Source organism: Heteronotia binoei, chromosome 2 (assembly GCF_032191835.1).
Source record: "Heteronotia binoei isolate CCM8104 ecotype False Entrance Well chromosome 2, APGP_CSIRO_Hbin_v1, whole genome shotgun sequence".
Classification (NCBI taxonomy): domain Eukaryota; kingdom Metazoa; phylum Chordata; class Lepidosauria; order Squamata; family Gekkonidae; genus Heteronotia; species Heteronotia binoei.
Window position 1 is genome coordinate 187,888,943 of NC_083224.1, and position 15,846 is coordinate 187,904,788.

At 49.1% G+C, this 15,846-nt stretch overlaps 1 protein-coding gene across 3 annotated transcripts in view; it reads left to right on the top strand.

Annotated features, from left to right (window-relative positions):
- The window catches only part of SLC25A42 (solute carrier family 25 member 42), a 53,776-nt gene that overhangs the window by 27,545 nt on the left and 10,385 nt on the right, over nt 1–15,846 (top strand). For all 3 annotated transcript variants that reach the window (XM_060232691.1, XM_060232690.1, XM_060232692.1), the window contains exon 4: nt 10,327–10,352. In XM_060232691.1, the coding sequence (XP_060088674.1) occupies nt 10,327–10,352 (26 nt within the window). The remainder of the gene's footprint in view (nt 1–10,326; nt 10,353–15,846) is intronic.

The window sequence follows — 15,846 nt, forward strand, 5'->3', positions numbered from 1 at the left end:
CAGCACCCACCTGGCCTTCAGCCGTATGGGCTGTACGTTGGGGTCTAGTTGTAAGGCTACGGGGGCCCCGGTGTATGTCCCCAGAGTTCCATCGAAAACCACAGGGAACTCTTCACACACCCTTTGAAAGTCCCTTTGAACGGGGGTGTAATGGATCCCTGTCACTTGGATGCCCAGTGTCTGGAACCAGGACCGACCAAGGAGACTACACAGATCGCCCTCCACCACTATGAGGGGGAGCTCGCCCTTGAACTTTCTGTACCTAACGTGAATCAGGCCCACTCCCCAGACAGCAACCTCCCGCTTCTGAAAGCCCTGGACTAGGAATGAGATTGGTTTTAATTGAGCTTTCCCCCCGGGGCACATCTCCCTGAACTTGTGGGCTGAAATGACTGTCTGGCCCATCCCGGGGTCTACCTCCATTTTGCAGGGCTTGCCTTCCATGAACACAGTCACGTAGTATTTATCCAGGGAGGGAATGGGCAACTGGCATACCTGGGTCCCTGAAGTGATAGTGCCTGGATGTCGTCCACTAGTGCAACTAGTGCGCAGATCTTGGGGGTGGTCGATTCTCGGCTTTCGTCAGGTCGCCTGATGCAGCTTGAGGGCATTGTCCCCGTCTTGAGTCGTCTGAGCGTATCTGGCGCGACCAGGCCCTCCGCTAGCTATAGCATGACGATGCTGCAGTTGCTTAGCAGGATGGCCTTCTTGATTTCATGATCATCCTCCTTGATTCGCTGTGCCATGAGGTGGTACCTGAGTCTTTTGACCCAGGCTTCCCAGGCCTCGGGCTGTACCACGTCGTACTCCGGAATGGAGTTTTGTGATCCAGATGTGGCGGCCATGATCGGGCTGGGCCAGTTGCGCGACGGTGCTGGAGCTCAGTGCACTTGGCGGTGCCAGGGTGTCAGCAAAGGGTTCATTGAAGTTTCAAAATGATCAGACTTGTCTTTGTTGAAAAACTAAGTTTCATATCTTCTTCGTGGTCTCTGTGCAGTCCCACACATGGGTCTTGCCGCAGGCAATGAATCCATTCCTCGGAGTTCCAATAGCTCGCCTATAGCGCTTTTGGCGCGCTCCCCTCCCGCCCTGGGGAGCAGGCAGCGACCGCGCATGCCTGGAGCGGGGGGGGAGCGCCCATTCCACTCAGTTTCTTCCTTTCCGCCGCCCGGACAACACCTTCCTCGCTGCGCTCTTCCTTAGCTCGTTTCACCTCAGCTCCACTTCGACCGCCCTTCTCGACTTCGTGACCCTCGAAGCCATTTCGAGTACTCACCCAGACTCCTCAACCGCCTCCTATCATCTGAACAAGAGGCTGGCCCCTCGCATCAACGCCGTGAGCACCCTCGGTACCGAGACGTGGCTAAACCGCGTACTGCTTCTGCCACTGTATCCGTGGCCCCGGATTCTCGAGTTCGGTCTCCTCCCAAGACCTCGGAGCCTGCAGCCCCCATCTCGGAACCGACTGTTCATCCACCCTCCCCCTCCACGGGAGCCTCTTCCTCGGGTGGGGACTCCCCAGCCTCTTCGGATTCGGAGGACCACTCTCCATCTCTCCCCTCGGACTCTGCGCAACAGCTCAGGCTCTCTCCGTCTGATGCATCCAAAGCGTATCTCAACCTTATTACTTCTATGGCGGAGGCACTGAAGATACCTCTCCAGGCGGACTCCCCCAAAGTGTCGGACATGGTACATGACCTGGTGCAATCAGACTTCCCTCCCGGGTCCTTGCTTCCTATGCTACCGGTGCACCTGGAGGGTCTTCAGGAGACTTGGGACAAACCTGCATCGGTACCTCCCACTTCTAAGAGGCTGGACTCCCTCTATCGAGTCCATGCCCCCGACGCTAAGTTCCTCGCCTCACATCCAGCTCCGAACTCTATCATCGTTCATTCTGCCATGAAGGCCAAACCCTCCAGGCATCCCGCGCCGCCGGATCGTGAGGGAAGGAAATTAGACACCTTGGCAAGGAAAATCTTCACACTTGCCTCCACCAACTCGAAGCTTAACAATTACCTGGCTTATTTTGCTGCTTATACTTTTAATCTGGCGAACCAATTCACACCACTGATACCATCGCTTCCCGACTCCTCTCAGAGAACAGCATCAGCCCTGGTTTCCGAACTCTCCAGGGTCTCCAAACAACAAATTAATTCGATTCGACATGCGGTCTCCTGTTCATCCCGTGTCTTCGCCTCTTCAGTTGCCCTGCGTCGTCATGCTTGGCTGAGATCCACTAATCTTCAACCCGACATCAAGCAGAAGATAGAAGATCTTCCCTTTGATGGCCTCGGCCTCTTTCATGCCTCTACTGATGAGGTCTTGTCCTCTGTTGACGACGGGCGTAAACGGGCCAAGCGCCTAGGAGTCTCTCAACCTGCTTCGCAACCGTTTGGCCGCAAACAACCTTGGAAACCATCTTTCCAAAGACGCCAGCGTTCTCCTAAACAGTCTGAATACTGGAAAAGAAGACCTGCGCAACAGAAGCCTTCTTTTCAGCAAAGGCAACGCCCTCAGCAGTCCAAAAAATCATCCCCCCCTACCAAGCAGTCTCTTTGACTTCCCCATTCAGTCACCCTACCCCACGCGTCTTTCCCCATTCTACAGGACTTGGACTTCAATCACGACCGACTCCTGGGTACTCACCATCGTACGTCTGGGGTACGCAATAGAGTTCGCTTCGCTGCCTCGCCACCACTACTTCGTGGCTACCCCTCCATCCCATCACCTCCATCACGAGATTCTGGACTTGCTCCAGAAAAAAGCCATAGAACCGGTTCCCCTCCAACATCGGGGAATGGGACTCTACTCAAGGTACTTCCTGGTCCCCAAGAGGGATGGAGGCAAGCGCCCTATTCTAGATCTTCGGAAGCTGAACAAATTTATCCAGTACAGAAAATTCAGAATGATCTCGTTGCAGTCCATTTTGCCCTTGATTCCAAAGGATTCATGGATGGCTTCCCTAGATCTTCAGGACGCTTACTTCCACGTGACTATCCGACCTCAGCATCGCAGATACCTCCGGTTTGCGATCGGCCAACATCATTATCAATACATCTCCCTACCATTCGGCCTCTCCACTGCACCCAGGGTATTTACCAAGTGCATGGCGGTGGTGGCAGCGGCTCTTCGACTGCGAAACATCACAGTCTTCCCGTACATAGACGATTGGCTCCTCATTGCACCTACTCCAAATCAGCTCGAGGCCAATCTTCACGAAGCCCTTCTCCTCCTGGAGTCTCTAGGCCTGCGGGTGAATGTCACCAAATCGCACTTCACCCCCACTCAACATCTCTGCTTCATAGGGGCCTATCTTCGCACCTCTTTACACCGTGCCTTCCTTCCAGAGGACCGTGCTATGACAATCATCACCCTTGCCAGGATGGTCCAGCTACATCCCATCCAACCGGCCCTAACTATTCAGCGTCTTTTAGGTCTGATGGCCGCTACTACAGCAGTCCTCCTCTTCGCCAGGCTACGAATGAGACCACTTCAGCTCTGGTTCGTACGTGCCTACCGGCCTCATGTGCAACCTCAGAGCACCCTGCTCACCGTCCCCAGGAGAGTCCTTCCTTCTCTCACTTGGTGGACCAGCCTCGACAACCTCCTCGAGGGCATGCCGTTCTTACCAACTACTCCAACAGCTATCGTGACAACAGACGCCTCCATGTGGGGATGGGGAGCCCACTTAGAAGGCAAGACTGTCAGAGGTCTCTGGACCCCTCAGGAGAGGACCCTGCACATAAACTGCTTAGAACTGATTGCAGTACACAGAGCTCTTCAATCCTTCCTTCCTCTCATTGCGGGTCGCCACATCCAGATTTCCACGGACAACATGGCGACAGTATTTTATGTAAACAAGCAGGGAGGCACCAGATCCCCTCGACTATGTCGCATAGCCACACTGCTCTGGGAATGGTGTATCAAACACAGCATCCACATGACCGCCATCCACCTCCCAGGTGTACAGAATGTATTGGCCGACTCCCTAAGCAGGATACGTATAGACGACCACGAATGGTCCATCAATCTGACCTACCTTCGTCGGATTTTCAGGTGCTTCGGGACCCCCAGGGTGGACGTCTTTGCCTCCAGGGACAATGCCAAATGTCACCGCTTCTACTGCAGGAAGGGCGACGATGCCTTCCTACATCTCTGGAGAGGTCCCCTCCACTACATTTTTCCGCCAACCCCCCTACTGACACGCGTGTTGACGAAGGTCGCACGGGATGGCACGGACTGCATCCTTATCGCACCGTGGTGGCCACGGCAACCATGGTTCACCAAACTTCTGCAAATGTCACAACACACTTACCGCCGCCTCCCGATCGTGGGAGACCTTCTATCGCAGGCGAACGGCCAGGTACTTCATCACAACCCTCGGGTTCTGGCCCTCACTGCTTGGAGGATACACTCACCTGCCTCTCCACAGAAGTGACCAATATTCTTCTCAACGCAAGGAAGCCTTCCACTAGACTCTCGTACCAACGCAAATGGAAGCGCTTTTGTTCCTTCGTTGCACCCTATCATTTGACTCCTGAGGTAACACCTCTAAACCTGATTCTAGATTATCTCCTATCCCTGCAGAAATCAGGCTTGTGCTACTCTTCACTTAAAGTACACCTGTCTGCCATCTCGGCATTCCATGACACTATCGACGGCAGGACAGTGTTCTCTCACCCCTTATCTAAATCCTTCCTCAAAGGAATGCTGCACCTACATCCACCGGTTAAACCATTCGTCCCAACGTGGAGTTTATCCCTTGTTCTTTCCTGTCTAATGAAGGCGCCCTTTGAACCCATGGCGACAATACAGCTCAATCTTCTTTCTTGGAAGACAGCATTGCTAATAGCCCTCACCTCGGGTAAGCGGGCAAGTGACTTATGTGCCTTCAGACATGACCCTCCCTACACCATCTTTCATAGGGACAAGGTTGTCTTAAGACCGGATCCTACGTTCCTCCCCAAAGTTGTCTCCAAGTTTCATCTGTCTACCTCCACTGCGTTACCAACGTTTTTCCCTAACCCGTCGGACCAGGGACAGCGATCCCTGCATTCTCTGGATGTCAGAAGGGCGCTAGCCTTCTATCTGCATCGCACACAACCTTTCCGTAAGGACCCTAACCTGTTTGTGGCCTACGGTAAACCACGTAAAGGACACAAAATTTCTACCCAAAGACTATCCAAATGGGTAGTTAGTGCCATCAGGTTGTGTTACGAACTGGCTAAACAACCTCTTCCCGAAGGCCTCAAGGCCCACTCTACTAGAGCGGTCTCCACGTCTTCGGCTTTTCTACAGGGCGTCTCCTTAGAGGACATCTGTGCAGCTGCATCGTGGTCCTCTCCTTCCACGTTCGTCTCCCATTACGCTTTGGACGTTCGTGCGAGACGAGACGCCTCTTTCGGCCAAGCAGTTCTCCGATCCATCTTCCACTGAAGTATGGTGAGTGTTTTCGCTTCTGCCTCTATGTCTTGGAACATGATCTGTTTTCTTATGTGACTAACTATCTTCTTTTACCAGCACCCTCCTCCAGGTTACTCAGCTGGCTAGTCACCCATGTGTGGGACTGCACAGAGACCACGAAGAAGATAAACAGGTTGCTTACCTGTAACTGATGATCTTCGAGTGGTCATCTGTGCAGTCACACACGCCCACCCAGCCTTCCCCGCTGCTGGCTTCCTGTGATTGTTATTTAACTCTGTACTGTGTTATGTCAGCGGCGGCTGGAAGAAACTGAGTGGAATGGGCGCTCCCCCCCCGCTCCAGGCATGCGCGGTCGCTGCCTGCTCCCCAGGGCGGGAGGGGAGCGCGCCAAAAGCGCTATAGGCGAGCTATTGGAACTCCGAGGAATGGATTCATTGCCTGCGGCAAGACCCATGTGTGTGACTGCACAGATGACCACTCGAAGATCATCAGTTACAGGTAAGCAACCTGTTTTTATTGATTACAACAATGTTATTCTCTACGTGGATTCATTGAAACTTATAACAGATAGCTTGAACCATTGGCATTTATGTATACACTTCAAAGGCTTTGGGCTTTAAACTACTTCTCATAATAAAACTACAGTTGTTCCTGCAAGTAACACTTTCACACGCCCGCTTATCTATCACCGGTGATGGTTACATTCCCCCCCCCTTGCTGATGTCCTTGCTTTGCTCGGGAGGCGCCAGGGAGGCTAGCTGAGCGTTTTGCACTTCAAAGGCCCTACTGGCCTTTGGAGTCTTGGCAGCCTCCATTCCCACCACTCCTTCTTTTCTTGCAGGACACATAGGTTAGTAGCATAGCATTTTATTCAGTGATGATATTAGTAAGCATGGATTAAATACATTCATAAAGCAAAAAGACTTCAATGAAGCATTGTCTGACACAGGGTGCCCTGGACCTCACTCATCCGGATCCCACCTTCGTTGCCACTATAATATAGTGGGTTCTATGCATGGCAGAGTCTCGGTGTAGTGATAACTACTTTATTAGGAATCACATAGTAAAGGGTTACAATACAAGAGTGAGGATGGGGCCTGCAGGCCCAGCTTATATACATCTCTAGGTTCCCGCGCTAGCACATCATTGGGTCATTCAAACTGGTGGGGGCTTGCGGTGCCCTTTGTTCCCACGTCCCCAAGCTCAGTCTGCCTGGCTCCAATGAGCCGGTGGGAATATCCAAGTCTTCTCTTGAGTCCACATACATAACGCAAACATAAAAACCCGCAAAGGCCAAAACAGAGAGGGACACAACAGCAAGATCTAGTTGGCACTCCGAGAGCTCTCTTCAAGATTCCTTAAGAACATAAGAAGAGCCCTGCTGGATCAGACCAGTGGTTCATTAATTTTGTTATTTTGTTATTTTTGTTAATTTGTATTCCGCCCTTTCCCACAAGCAGGCTCAGTGCGAATAACAACAAAAGTTAAAACAATTAAAAACGACAAGTTAAAACCATGAAATACAATAAAACGATAAACAATAAAACAAACAGCATTTCTAGTCATCTAGTCCAGCATCCTGTCTTGCACAGTGGCCGACCAGTTCCTCTGGACGGCCAACAACAGGTCACAGAGGCCAAGGCCTTCATAAGAACATCAGAAGAGCCCTGCTGGATCAGACCTGTGGTCCCTCTAGTCCAGCATCCTGTCTCGCACAGCAGCCAACCAGTTCCTCTGGACAGCCAACAGCAGACTATATAGGGGGAGGTATTTGTGAGTTTCCTGCATTGTGCAGGGGGTTGGACCAGATGACCCTGTAGGTCCCTTCCAACTCTATGATTCTATTATTCTAACAGGGCAAAGAGGCTGAGGCCTTCCCTTGATGTTGCCTCCTTGCTCTGGGATTCAGAAGCTTAGTGCCTCTGATGGTGGAAGTTCCCCTCAGGCTAGTCGTCTTTATTGGCATCTGAATTGGGGGGGGAGGACTACCCACCCAGCATCAAGCAAGGCCTCTGGAGGGGGGAGCATCCCATCACACATCAGAAAGGGGGAGGTCCCTTTGCAGGCAGGGGGCGGATTACATTCAGGGAAACTAGTACTGTTCGAATAGGTTGAGCCTTCTGTTCTACTCTTATTTTTAGTTATATGCAGCAGGACAGAAATATTTGAACTATGAGAAATGTCCAAGGTAGCATAATGAGAGAAAAATCTGTAAGGCGGACCAATTTAACAAAGGAAGGAAAAGAGCTGCGAATTTCACAGTAGCAACAAAGTCCTGTTGGGATATGAATGCAGGATTGAAAACTGAGACTTTTAAAATCTCTTGTGCAGTCGTTTGCAGGGAGTCCGTTTATTCAAGATGGTTTTACTGCCTCATAATCCGGAGGTTCCTGGGGCAAGAAGCGGGAAAGATCAAGCAACCGAGTACAAGTTAATTAGTTTCTTAAAAGAAAACGGCAAAAAAAATTGAAGCCATAAAGCCAGCAGCAATTTTTTAAAATAATAACTGGCAGAAGTTACTTTTAAAAAATGAATTAGCATCAGTTTAATTAGACAGCAATTCATATCCAGCTCACTGTGGTAAAACTGACAGTTGCCACAATAGAATCAATTAGCTGCAGAAAAGCTGTAAATTTTTTTATGTATGCATATTGGGCCTTATTTTGGGCAGGAGCTCACAGGAGCTGAGTTCTGGAACCTCTAAATTTTATTGTGCTCTTTCTTTCTTACCTCCCCCCCTCCCACCAAAATACTTGATTCTGGGCTCCATGGTTCCAAACCTCCTGTGAAAACTTTGCTGAACTCTAAGACTGGACAAACTTTCTAATGTTTTCCCCCACAAAAAAATGGGAAAATAACCAAAACATATAAAGCAGACAGATGGACTCTTCATCATGCCACTGTGGCCGCATAGGAGAAAGAGATGTAAGAAGTATAATGGGAGTAAGGTTTTGTTACAGCAATTATAATTCAAGAAGCATTTGAAGGTTGATGCTGAACTGATATACTTTGGTTTAGTACACCTTCCGGTGACGTCAGTGTTGTGTGGCGTATCCAAATGAGATGTGCAAATAGGTTGTGCTAATGAGCTCTGGCACCTCTTTCTCTACTAAATGTCCCCTTGGTCCATATGTATGTCTCCCAATATATAATGATTTAAAATATTAATTATATACGATACAGAATGTCAGAGTGCCAGCGTGGCATAATAGTTGGATTAGGGTCTGGGAGACCCGAATTTGAATCCCTGCCTTACTGTGGAAGCTTTCTGGGTGACTTTATATATTCACTTTATGAATTACCATGATGTAAGGCTCTAGGTCAGGGGTCCTCAAACTACGGCCCGCAGGCTGGATGCGGCCCGCTGAGGACGTTTATGCGGCCCGCCGGGTTATGGCAAAATCAGACCGGAAGTGACGTTCGACCTAAACTCGCGTTAGCAATGCACACTTCCGGCACTGGGCTGAGGCGGCAGAGACAGAGTGTGAGGCGATACTGAGGTGAGGTGAGTTCCCAGGCTGGGGTGTGTGGTGTGGGGAAGGGAGAGAGATGCAGAAGACGAAGAACTGACGGCCCACGGCCTTGTACAGTAACGGCAGCCACCACAACAGTCCGGCCCTCCAACAGTCTGAGGGACAGTGAACTGGCCCCCTATTTAAAAAGTTTGAGGACCCCTGCTCTAGGTGATTTACAACCAATAAAAACCAGTTAAAAACAACCAAAAAGACAATTACATTACTTCAGATAGCGTCAAATATTTCTTCATTACCCCATTCTGGAGACTTAACAAACAATGTCCCAGGCCAGTGATGGGTGGACTGAAGCCAAGATGGAGGAAAGAAGAAAGGAGGAAGGTGCCGGCTATGATGGAAGTCACTGTCCTCCACCAAAAGCCTGGTGGAACATCTCTGCCTTACAGGCCTTGTAGAATTGCATCAAGTCCCGCAGGGCCTTGGTGGTGTTGGCAGAGATTTCCACCAGGGGGGAGTTGGGGCCGAAAAAGCTCCGCCTCTAGTTGAGGACAACCAGAGCCAGGGACCACCAGTAGGTTGTTCTCAGCAGAGAGTAATGCTCTTTTGAGGATAGATCCAGGTGGGCAGCTGTGTTGGTCTGAAGCAATAGAAAAAAAGTAGGCGCCCAGTAGCACCTTTAAGACCAACAAAGTTTTATTCAGCTTTCATATGCATGCATACTTCATCAGACAAAGGAAATGGGGTACAGTGAGCAGAGCTACAGATAGTGGTTAAGAATGCAAAGTGGTACAAAGTTAGAATCCAACTGCAAAATAGTGAAATTAGCAAATTGCAAGAACATTTGATCCGGATAGCATTTGCTTGGGAAACCCATAAAACGGTAACATGTCAGAATGGGAGAATGATGGTGAGAGCGTCATAAGGCAATAAATGGAGTCTGTTAATTGCTCTATTGCGTGCAAGTTTGGGTTAAACTGAAGATAAGAAACTGAGAACCTGACTTGGTATTCGCCTGGGAGCCAGTGTAGCTGGCACAGCACAGGTTGTATATGTTTAGGCCAGTCACACACACCCTCTTCCTCATCTACCTCATAGGGTTGTTGTTAGGAAGGTAAAATGGAGGAGGGGAGAAGAACATAAGCTCACGTGGGTTCCCGTTAGGTTAGGGCATGAATGTATTGAAATGACTTGTTCGGTAGCAGCAAAACCAAATGAGGACAAGAACCAGGTTAACATACAATAACAGTCCTGGGAGAACAGAAAGGTTTTCACATGGCACCTAAAACTTAACAAAGGAGGTGTCAGTAGTAATGGGAAAGACATTCCATGGAAGAGGTGCCATCATCAAGAGAGCCCTGCCCCTGCTTATTTTGGCCTTGTGTTTCTGTGCCTTGCTGCTCACCTAGTGACTTTCCTCTTTCTCTTTCAGTGTCATCAACTAGGTTTTCTGCCAAGGTAAGAGGAAATGCCATTCTCCTTGCTTCGTGCGATTGTGCAATTGAGTGAGTGTGAAGTCCCTCTTTGGGTGGCCTAAGGTTACCAGCTATGGCTTGGTAAATTGCTGGGGATTTGAAGACAGTGCCCATGGAGGAGGGAATTTGGGGAGGGGTTTCGCCTAGAATCTATGATATACCATAGTCGTCCAAAGCAGCCATTTTCTCCAGAGGCAACTGTAGTCCAGAAATAGTTGTAATTCCTGGCTGTCTGGAGGTTGAGTAAACCAAAAATGAGAACCACGGTAATGAGTAGCAAAAGAAAGCCAAAGCTTCCGTGATTACCAGCCTCAAACATAAATTCCAAGAAACTGTCAAGATTAATATAATATATACTGAAAATTGGCAAAAGTCAATGCACTCATTTAAACAACACAGAACAGCTTAGAAAGCCATCAGAAATAAAGTCCAACTCATAAGCAATCCAATGCTGTCTTCTCATGAGGAAATCTGATGGTAAGAAGATGATATCCAAATAATCCAGTTTGGTTTTGTACAGCAGCCAGCACTCCAATTATTGCAGCAAGGCTGTACTAATATCCTTGTTTCCTGTGGCAAGCAGAAACCAGTTTTCAGAGGATCTTGCTTGCCAGGGGAAAGAGGTGGGCCAAGTTTCTGCCGCGGGGCAGCTTGTGTCAAATTGGACGGAGGCATGAGGGGTGGTGGTGGTGGTGGAAAGAGCTCAGATGCCAGAACAAGCCTAGTGGGGAATCGGTTTGTCTGATCACGCTCACTTTCTTCCGTAACTTGAAAATCCCTTGTCTTCCTCCTGTGGCTTAGACCAATCTGAGGATTCGACTTGCTCAGGCCTTAAGCTTTGGCAAGCCTCTGGGGTTTCCTTCCCCTATTGGGTAAGGACCCATATGGGGACCCAAGTGGTCCAGGCCCCATAACCCTCTAATGAGGAAATGGGGCAGCTTCACGTGAATCCTGGGCTGGCAGGTCAACCAAGGGGTTCTTGTCTCAGGGAGAGGGAATGTTTGGGTCAGGGGAGAGAGAACCGGCACTCCTTCAGGAGGCCTCAAGGAACATGCTATGCTTTATTTGAGGGAAGCAATGGGGAAAAGGGTTGACTAAGTGCTCCAGACAAAGTGGAGATCGAAGGGTGAGGGAACTCTGGAATCTGAGAGGCTGTATGGGTGGAAGGAAGAGGGTAGGCCCAGCAGCTGGAGCCTCCTCCCATGGTCACACTGTGCCCTTCAAGGCCATATGTGTCAAGCATGCGAGTTCAATGACGAGTCGAAGTTGATACAAAGACTACGTTTATTGATAAACCGATACTTTCAGTGTAACAGATTCTTGAGAGTGATGCTACAGATACATTGATACAATACTTTTAAGGCTTACTTCAAAAGGATTCCAAAGGGTGGGGGCGAGGGATAGCTCTCACTCATAAACTATCATAAATGCCTACATTCCCATAATGTTATCAGGACTCTGTCCTTGCTTTCCCCAGATGTGTTGCACTCCCTTTCAGGAATGTATGGGAAGGTGCTGATTACTTCTTCTCAAGTTAGTTTTGTTTCTCACTACTTCTACTTTGTAAGCAATAAAGCAGGAATGGGGGAGGGAAAAGAATAACAAAACTAGCAAAGCTTGGTCCTCCATGATACTTCACAGACCAGTGTTATGAAGGACCCTACAACAATCAATTATCAATGGAATTTCACCATTCTTGACATACTGCCCCCCTTAACATCAGCGTCGGGGTTTTTGAGGAAAGGCCTTATAAAACTTGTTTATCAAATCAGGTGCTAAAAAATCTTGTTCTGCTACCCATTCATTTTCGCTGGCTGGGAAATGTTTCCATTTAATCAAATAATACAACACTACTTGTTTTATCTTAGCATCTAACATTTCTTGCACTTCATGATGACTCTGATTCCCAATCTGAAAAGGTTGTGGGGCTGGCGGTTGAGGGTGCCAAGGAGTACCACCCGGGTCTCTTCGCAAAAGACTGCAATGAAAGACAGGGTGTATTTTACTAAACATCTTTGGCAACTCCAATTCTACTGTCACTTTATTAATTACCCTCTTGATTTTAAAAGGACCCAGAAATCTATAAGCCAGCTTCTTTGAAGGCTGATTCAGTGGAAGTTTTTTTGTTGATACAAACACAGAAATCCCCCACTTGGAAATCCCAAGCAGGCACACGGGATTTATCATACTGCTTTTTGTAAGCTTCCTTGGCCAATTCCAAGTTCTCTTGGATCCCCTTCCAGCTTTTCTCTAATTTGCCCCACCATTGCTCGAAAGAGGTGGGGTCTCGGGTTTGCTCTCCACCCGGCAATAATAGGACAGGCTTGCCTTCATACCCATTTACAATTTGAAATGGGGAAGCCTTGGTTGAGCTATGCACACTGTTGTAACCATACTCGGCAAACGGCAAGAGGTCCACCCAATTTGACTGTTGGTGGTTTACATAGCACCGTAAGTACTGTTCTAAAAGCGCATTCATTTGTTCCGTCCGTCTGTGGGTGCTAAGCTTAGCTCAACCCCTGTTCCATACCGTAAGTTTGCAAAACTCCCACCAGAAGTTGGCAACGAACTGTGGGCCTCTGTCACTAATGATCTTATCGGAGAATGAGTGGAGTTTCACAATATGGTGGAAAAACAAATACGTTAGCCTCTTAGCGGTTGGCAGTTGCGCACAAGGAATGAAGTGCACTTGTTTGGAAAAGGTGTCCACTACTACCAGAATTACGGTCTTTTCCTGCGAGGCTGGTAGCTCAACTATAAAATCCATTGACACTACAGACCAAGGACATGTGGCTGTTTCTAAAGGTTTTAATAGCCCGGGAGGCTTCCCTCCCCTTTTTTTGCCATAAAGCAAATAGGGCAGGAGGCCACAGATTCAGAAACGTCCTTTTTCATAGAGGGCCACCAAAATTGCCTGTTAATCAGATGCAGTGTCTTCAAATACCCAAAGTGCCCGGCTAGCTTGTTGGAATGGCAGAATTGCAGGACCTCTGAGCGGAGGCTCTTAGGAACATAAAGCTTGCCATCTTTATACCAGAACCCATCCTCTCCCTTTTGCACTTCACCCAGTCGGTCTTCCCCTTCCTTTTCAGTTTCTGTGGCCAGGCGTTCCCCCCCCCCCACTTTTCCGTTTGCAGATTCCGCCTTGTTTTGGATCGGGTGGTTACCATGGCGGCTACTTGAGAAGGGGAGATTAAGGAGTCCACCACCTCCTCCTTTTGGCTGTTGTGCTGAGGGAGGCATGAAAGGGCGTCTGCCAAGAAATTTTTTGTCCCCAGGATGTGCCTCAGTACGAAATCAAATTTGAAAAAGAACCCCGCCCACCTAATTTGCTTTTCATTGAGTTTATGTCGACCGGTGAGCGCCTCCAAATTTTTGTGATTGGTCCAAATTTCAAATGGCAGTTTGGCGCCTTCCAGCCATGACCTCCATGTTTTTAAGGCATAAGTCACGGCAAAAACCTCTTTATCCCACACCGACCAATTCCTCTGCTCCTGGGAAAACTTTTTAGAAATATAGGCACAGGGCTTTAGCCTTCCCTCCTCATCTTTTTGCATGAGGATGGCTCTGACAGCGACGGCGGAAGCATCACATTTCACAATGAAAGGCTTCAACTCATTGGGGTGGCTTAAGACTGGCTCGCTTGTGAACAGCCGCCTGACATTTCGGCGTCCAATTTAGCTTCGCTCCCGGTTTTTTGGAGTCTGGACCTTTTCCCTTTGTTTTCAGTAACTCAGTGAGGGGCAACATTATTTGGGCGAACCCCGGTATGAAGGTTCTGTAAAAATTTGCGAACCCAAGGAACGATTGGAGCTGTCTACGTGTCGTCGGGGGAGCCCAATCTAATACCGTTTGAACCTTACTCGGGTCCATAGCCAACCCCTGCCCTGATACTCTGAAACCCAAAATAGTCAAGTTCGGTCTTGTGGAACTCACATTTTGACTACTTAGCATACAACTTATGCTTCAACAGTGTACTGAGGACCTCCCTCACTAGTTTCACATGTGATTGGAGATCTTGTGAATAAATAATTATGTCATCCAGGTACACCACCCCCTTAAACAAATATTCTCTTAACACTTCATTGATAAAGTTCATAAATACTCCCAGCGCTCCTTGTAACCCAAAAGGCATCACTAGGTACTCAAATTGTCCCATTGGTGTATTGAATGCTGTTTTCCATTCATCCCCCTCTTTGATGCGCACCCTGAAGTATGCACCCCTCAAGTCCAGCTTAGTAAAGATCTTCCCCTCTGACACCATACTAAGTCCTTGATGAGGGGTATTGGATAAACATTGGAGGTGGAAATCCCATTAATCCCCCGAAAATCAGTACAAAGTCTGAGCGAGCCGTCCTTCTTTTTCCTAAAGAGGACGGGGGCTGCATGGGGGGCTGTGGCAGGTCAGATAAAGCCTCTCTTCAGGTTCTTATCTAGGAACTTCCTCAGTTCCACCTTCTCAGCCCACCCCATCGAGTACAACTTGGCCTTAGGCAGGGTCTGCCCTGGGATCAGTTCAATGGCACAGTCCGTGTCCCTATGGAGCGGAAGCTCATCGGCTCCCTGTTCACTGAACAACCCCCTTAAGTCTTGATAAGCTTTAGGAATCATCTGAACTTCCTCCATTGTCAAGCAAACCTTTTCATTTCGGGACGGCGAACTGGAGCCCCATTCCTTATTCCAGTGATGGGCTCGACACCTTGGACCATTGAATTCTATCGTCTGGTCTCCCCATCAAATGTCTGGCTCGTGCTTGGCTAGCCACCCTACTCCCAAAACAGCATCGTAAGAGGATGATGGGGCTATTACAAAAGCTTCCTGGTCCCAGTTGTCTTTAATGCCCACCGGTACTAATTGAGTCTCTAATATGCATGGCTCCCCCCCCTCATTATTGACCCATCCATCTGCTCAAACTGGATGGGATGCGGCAAAGCTGTTGTGGGAAGCCCCAATGCGTCTACCAGTTTAGGGGTGATTATGTCTGTCGTGCACCCTGAGTCAATTAAAGCTTTCACCTGCACGAACCTCTTGAGTCTGCTGTTTAGCAGAATCACTGGTACAAAATATAGCGACCCCATTACTCTCACCCTGAGTGGTGCCGGTTCGTCGGCAACCTGCTGACTGGCACCATTTAGAGCAGGTCATTCTCGTTTCCTGCCAGCTCGTCCTCCCAGGACATCTCACTCAGCTCATCAGTGACGATGGTGTCCTCGTCAGGCATCGAGTTCGCAGCTGTGCTGCTCTTCGCCGCATCCTTAGGGCGGCCGGTCTGCTTCTTTGGAGTCGGAGTGCTTGTCTTGGAGATGCTGGATGGTGGTCTAGGGGGGGTTCGGGCAGCTGCTGGCCAGGTGGTTCAGGTCCCCGCACCAAAAGCATTTGCGGGGTGCCGGGGGCTTCCCAGCTGTCCCTCCAACCTGGGTTTTCTTCGCCTCCGTCTTCACCCCTGGTTTCGGGTCACGGCCCGACTTGCTACTTTG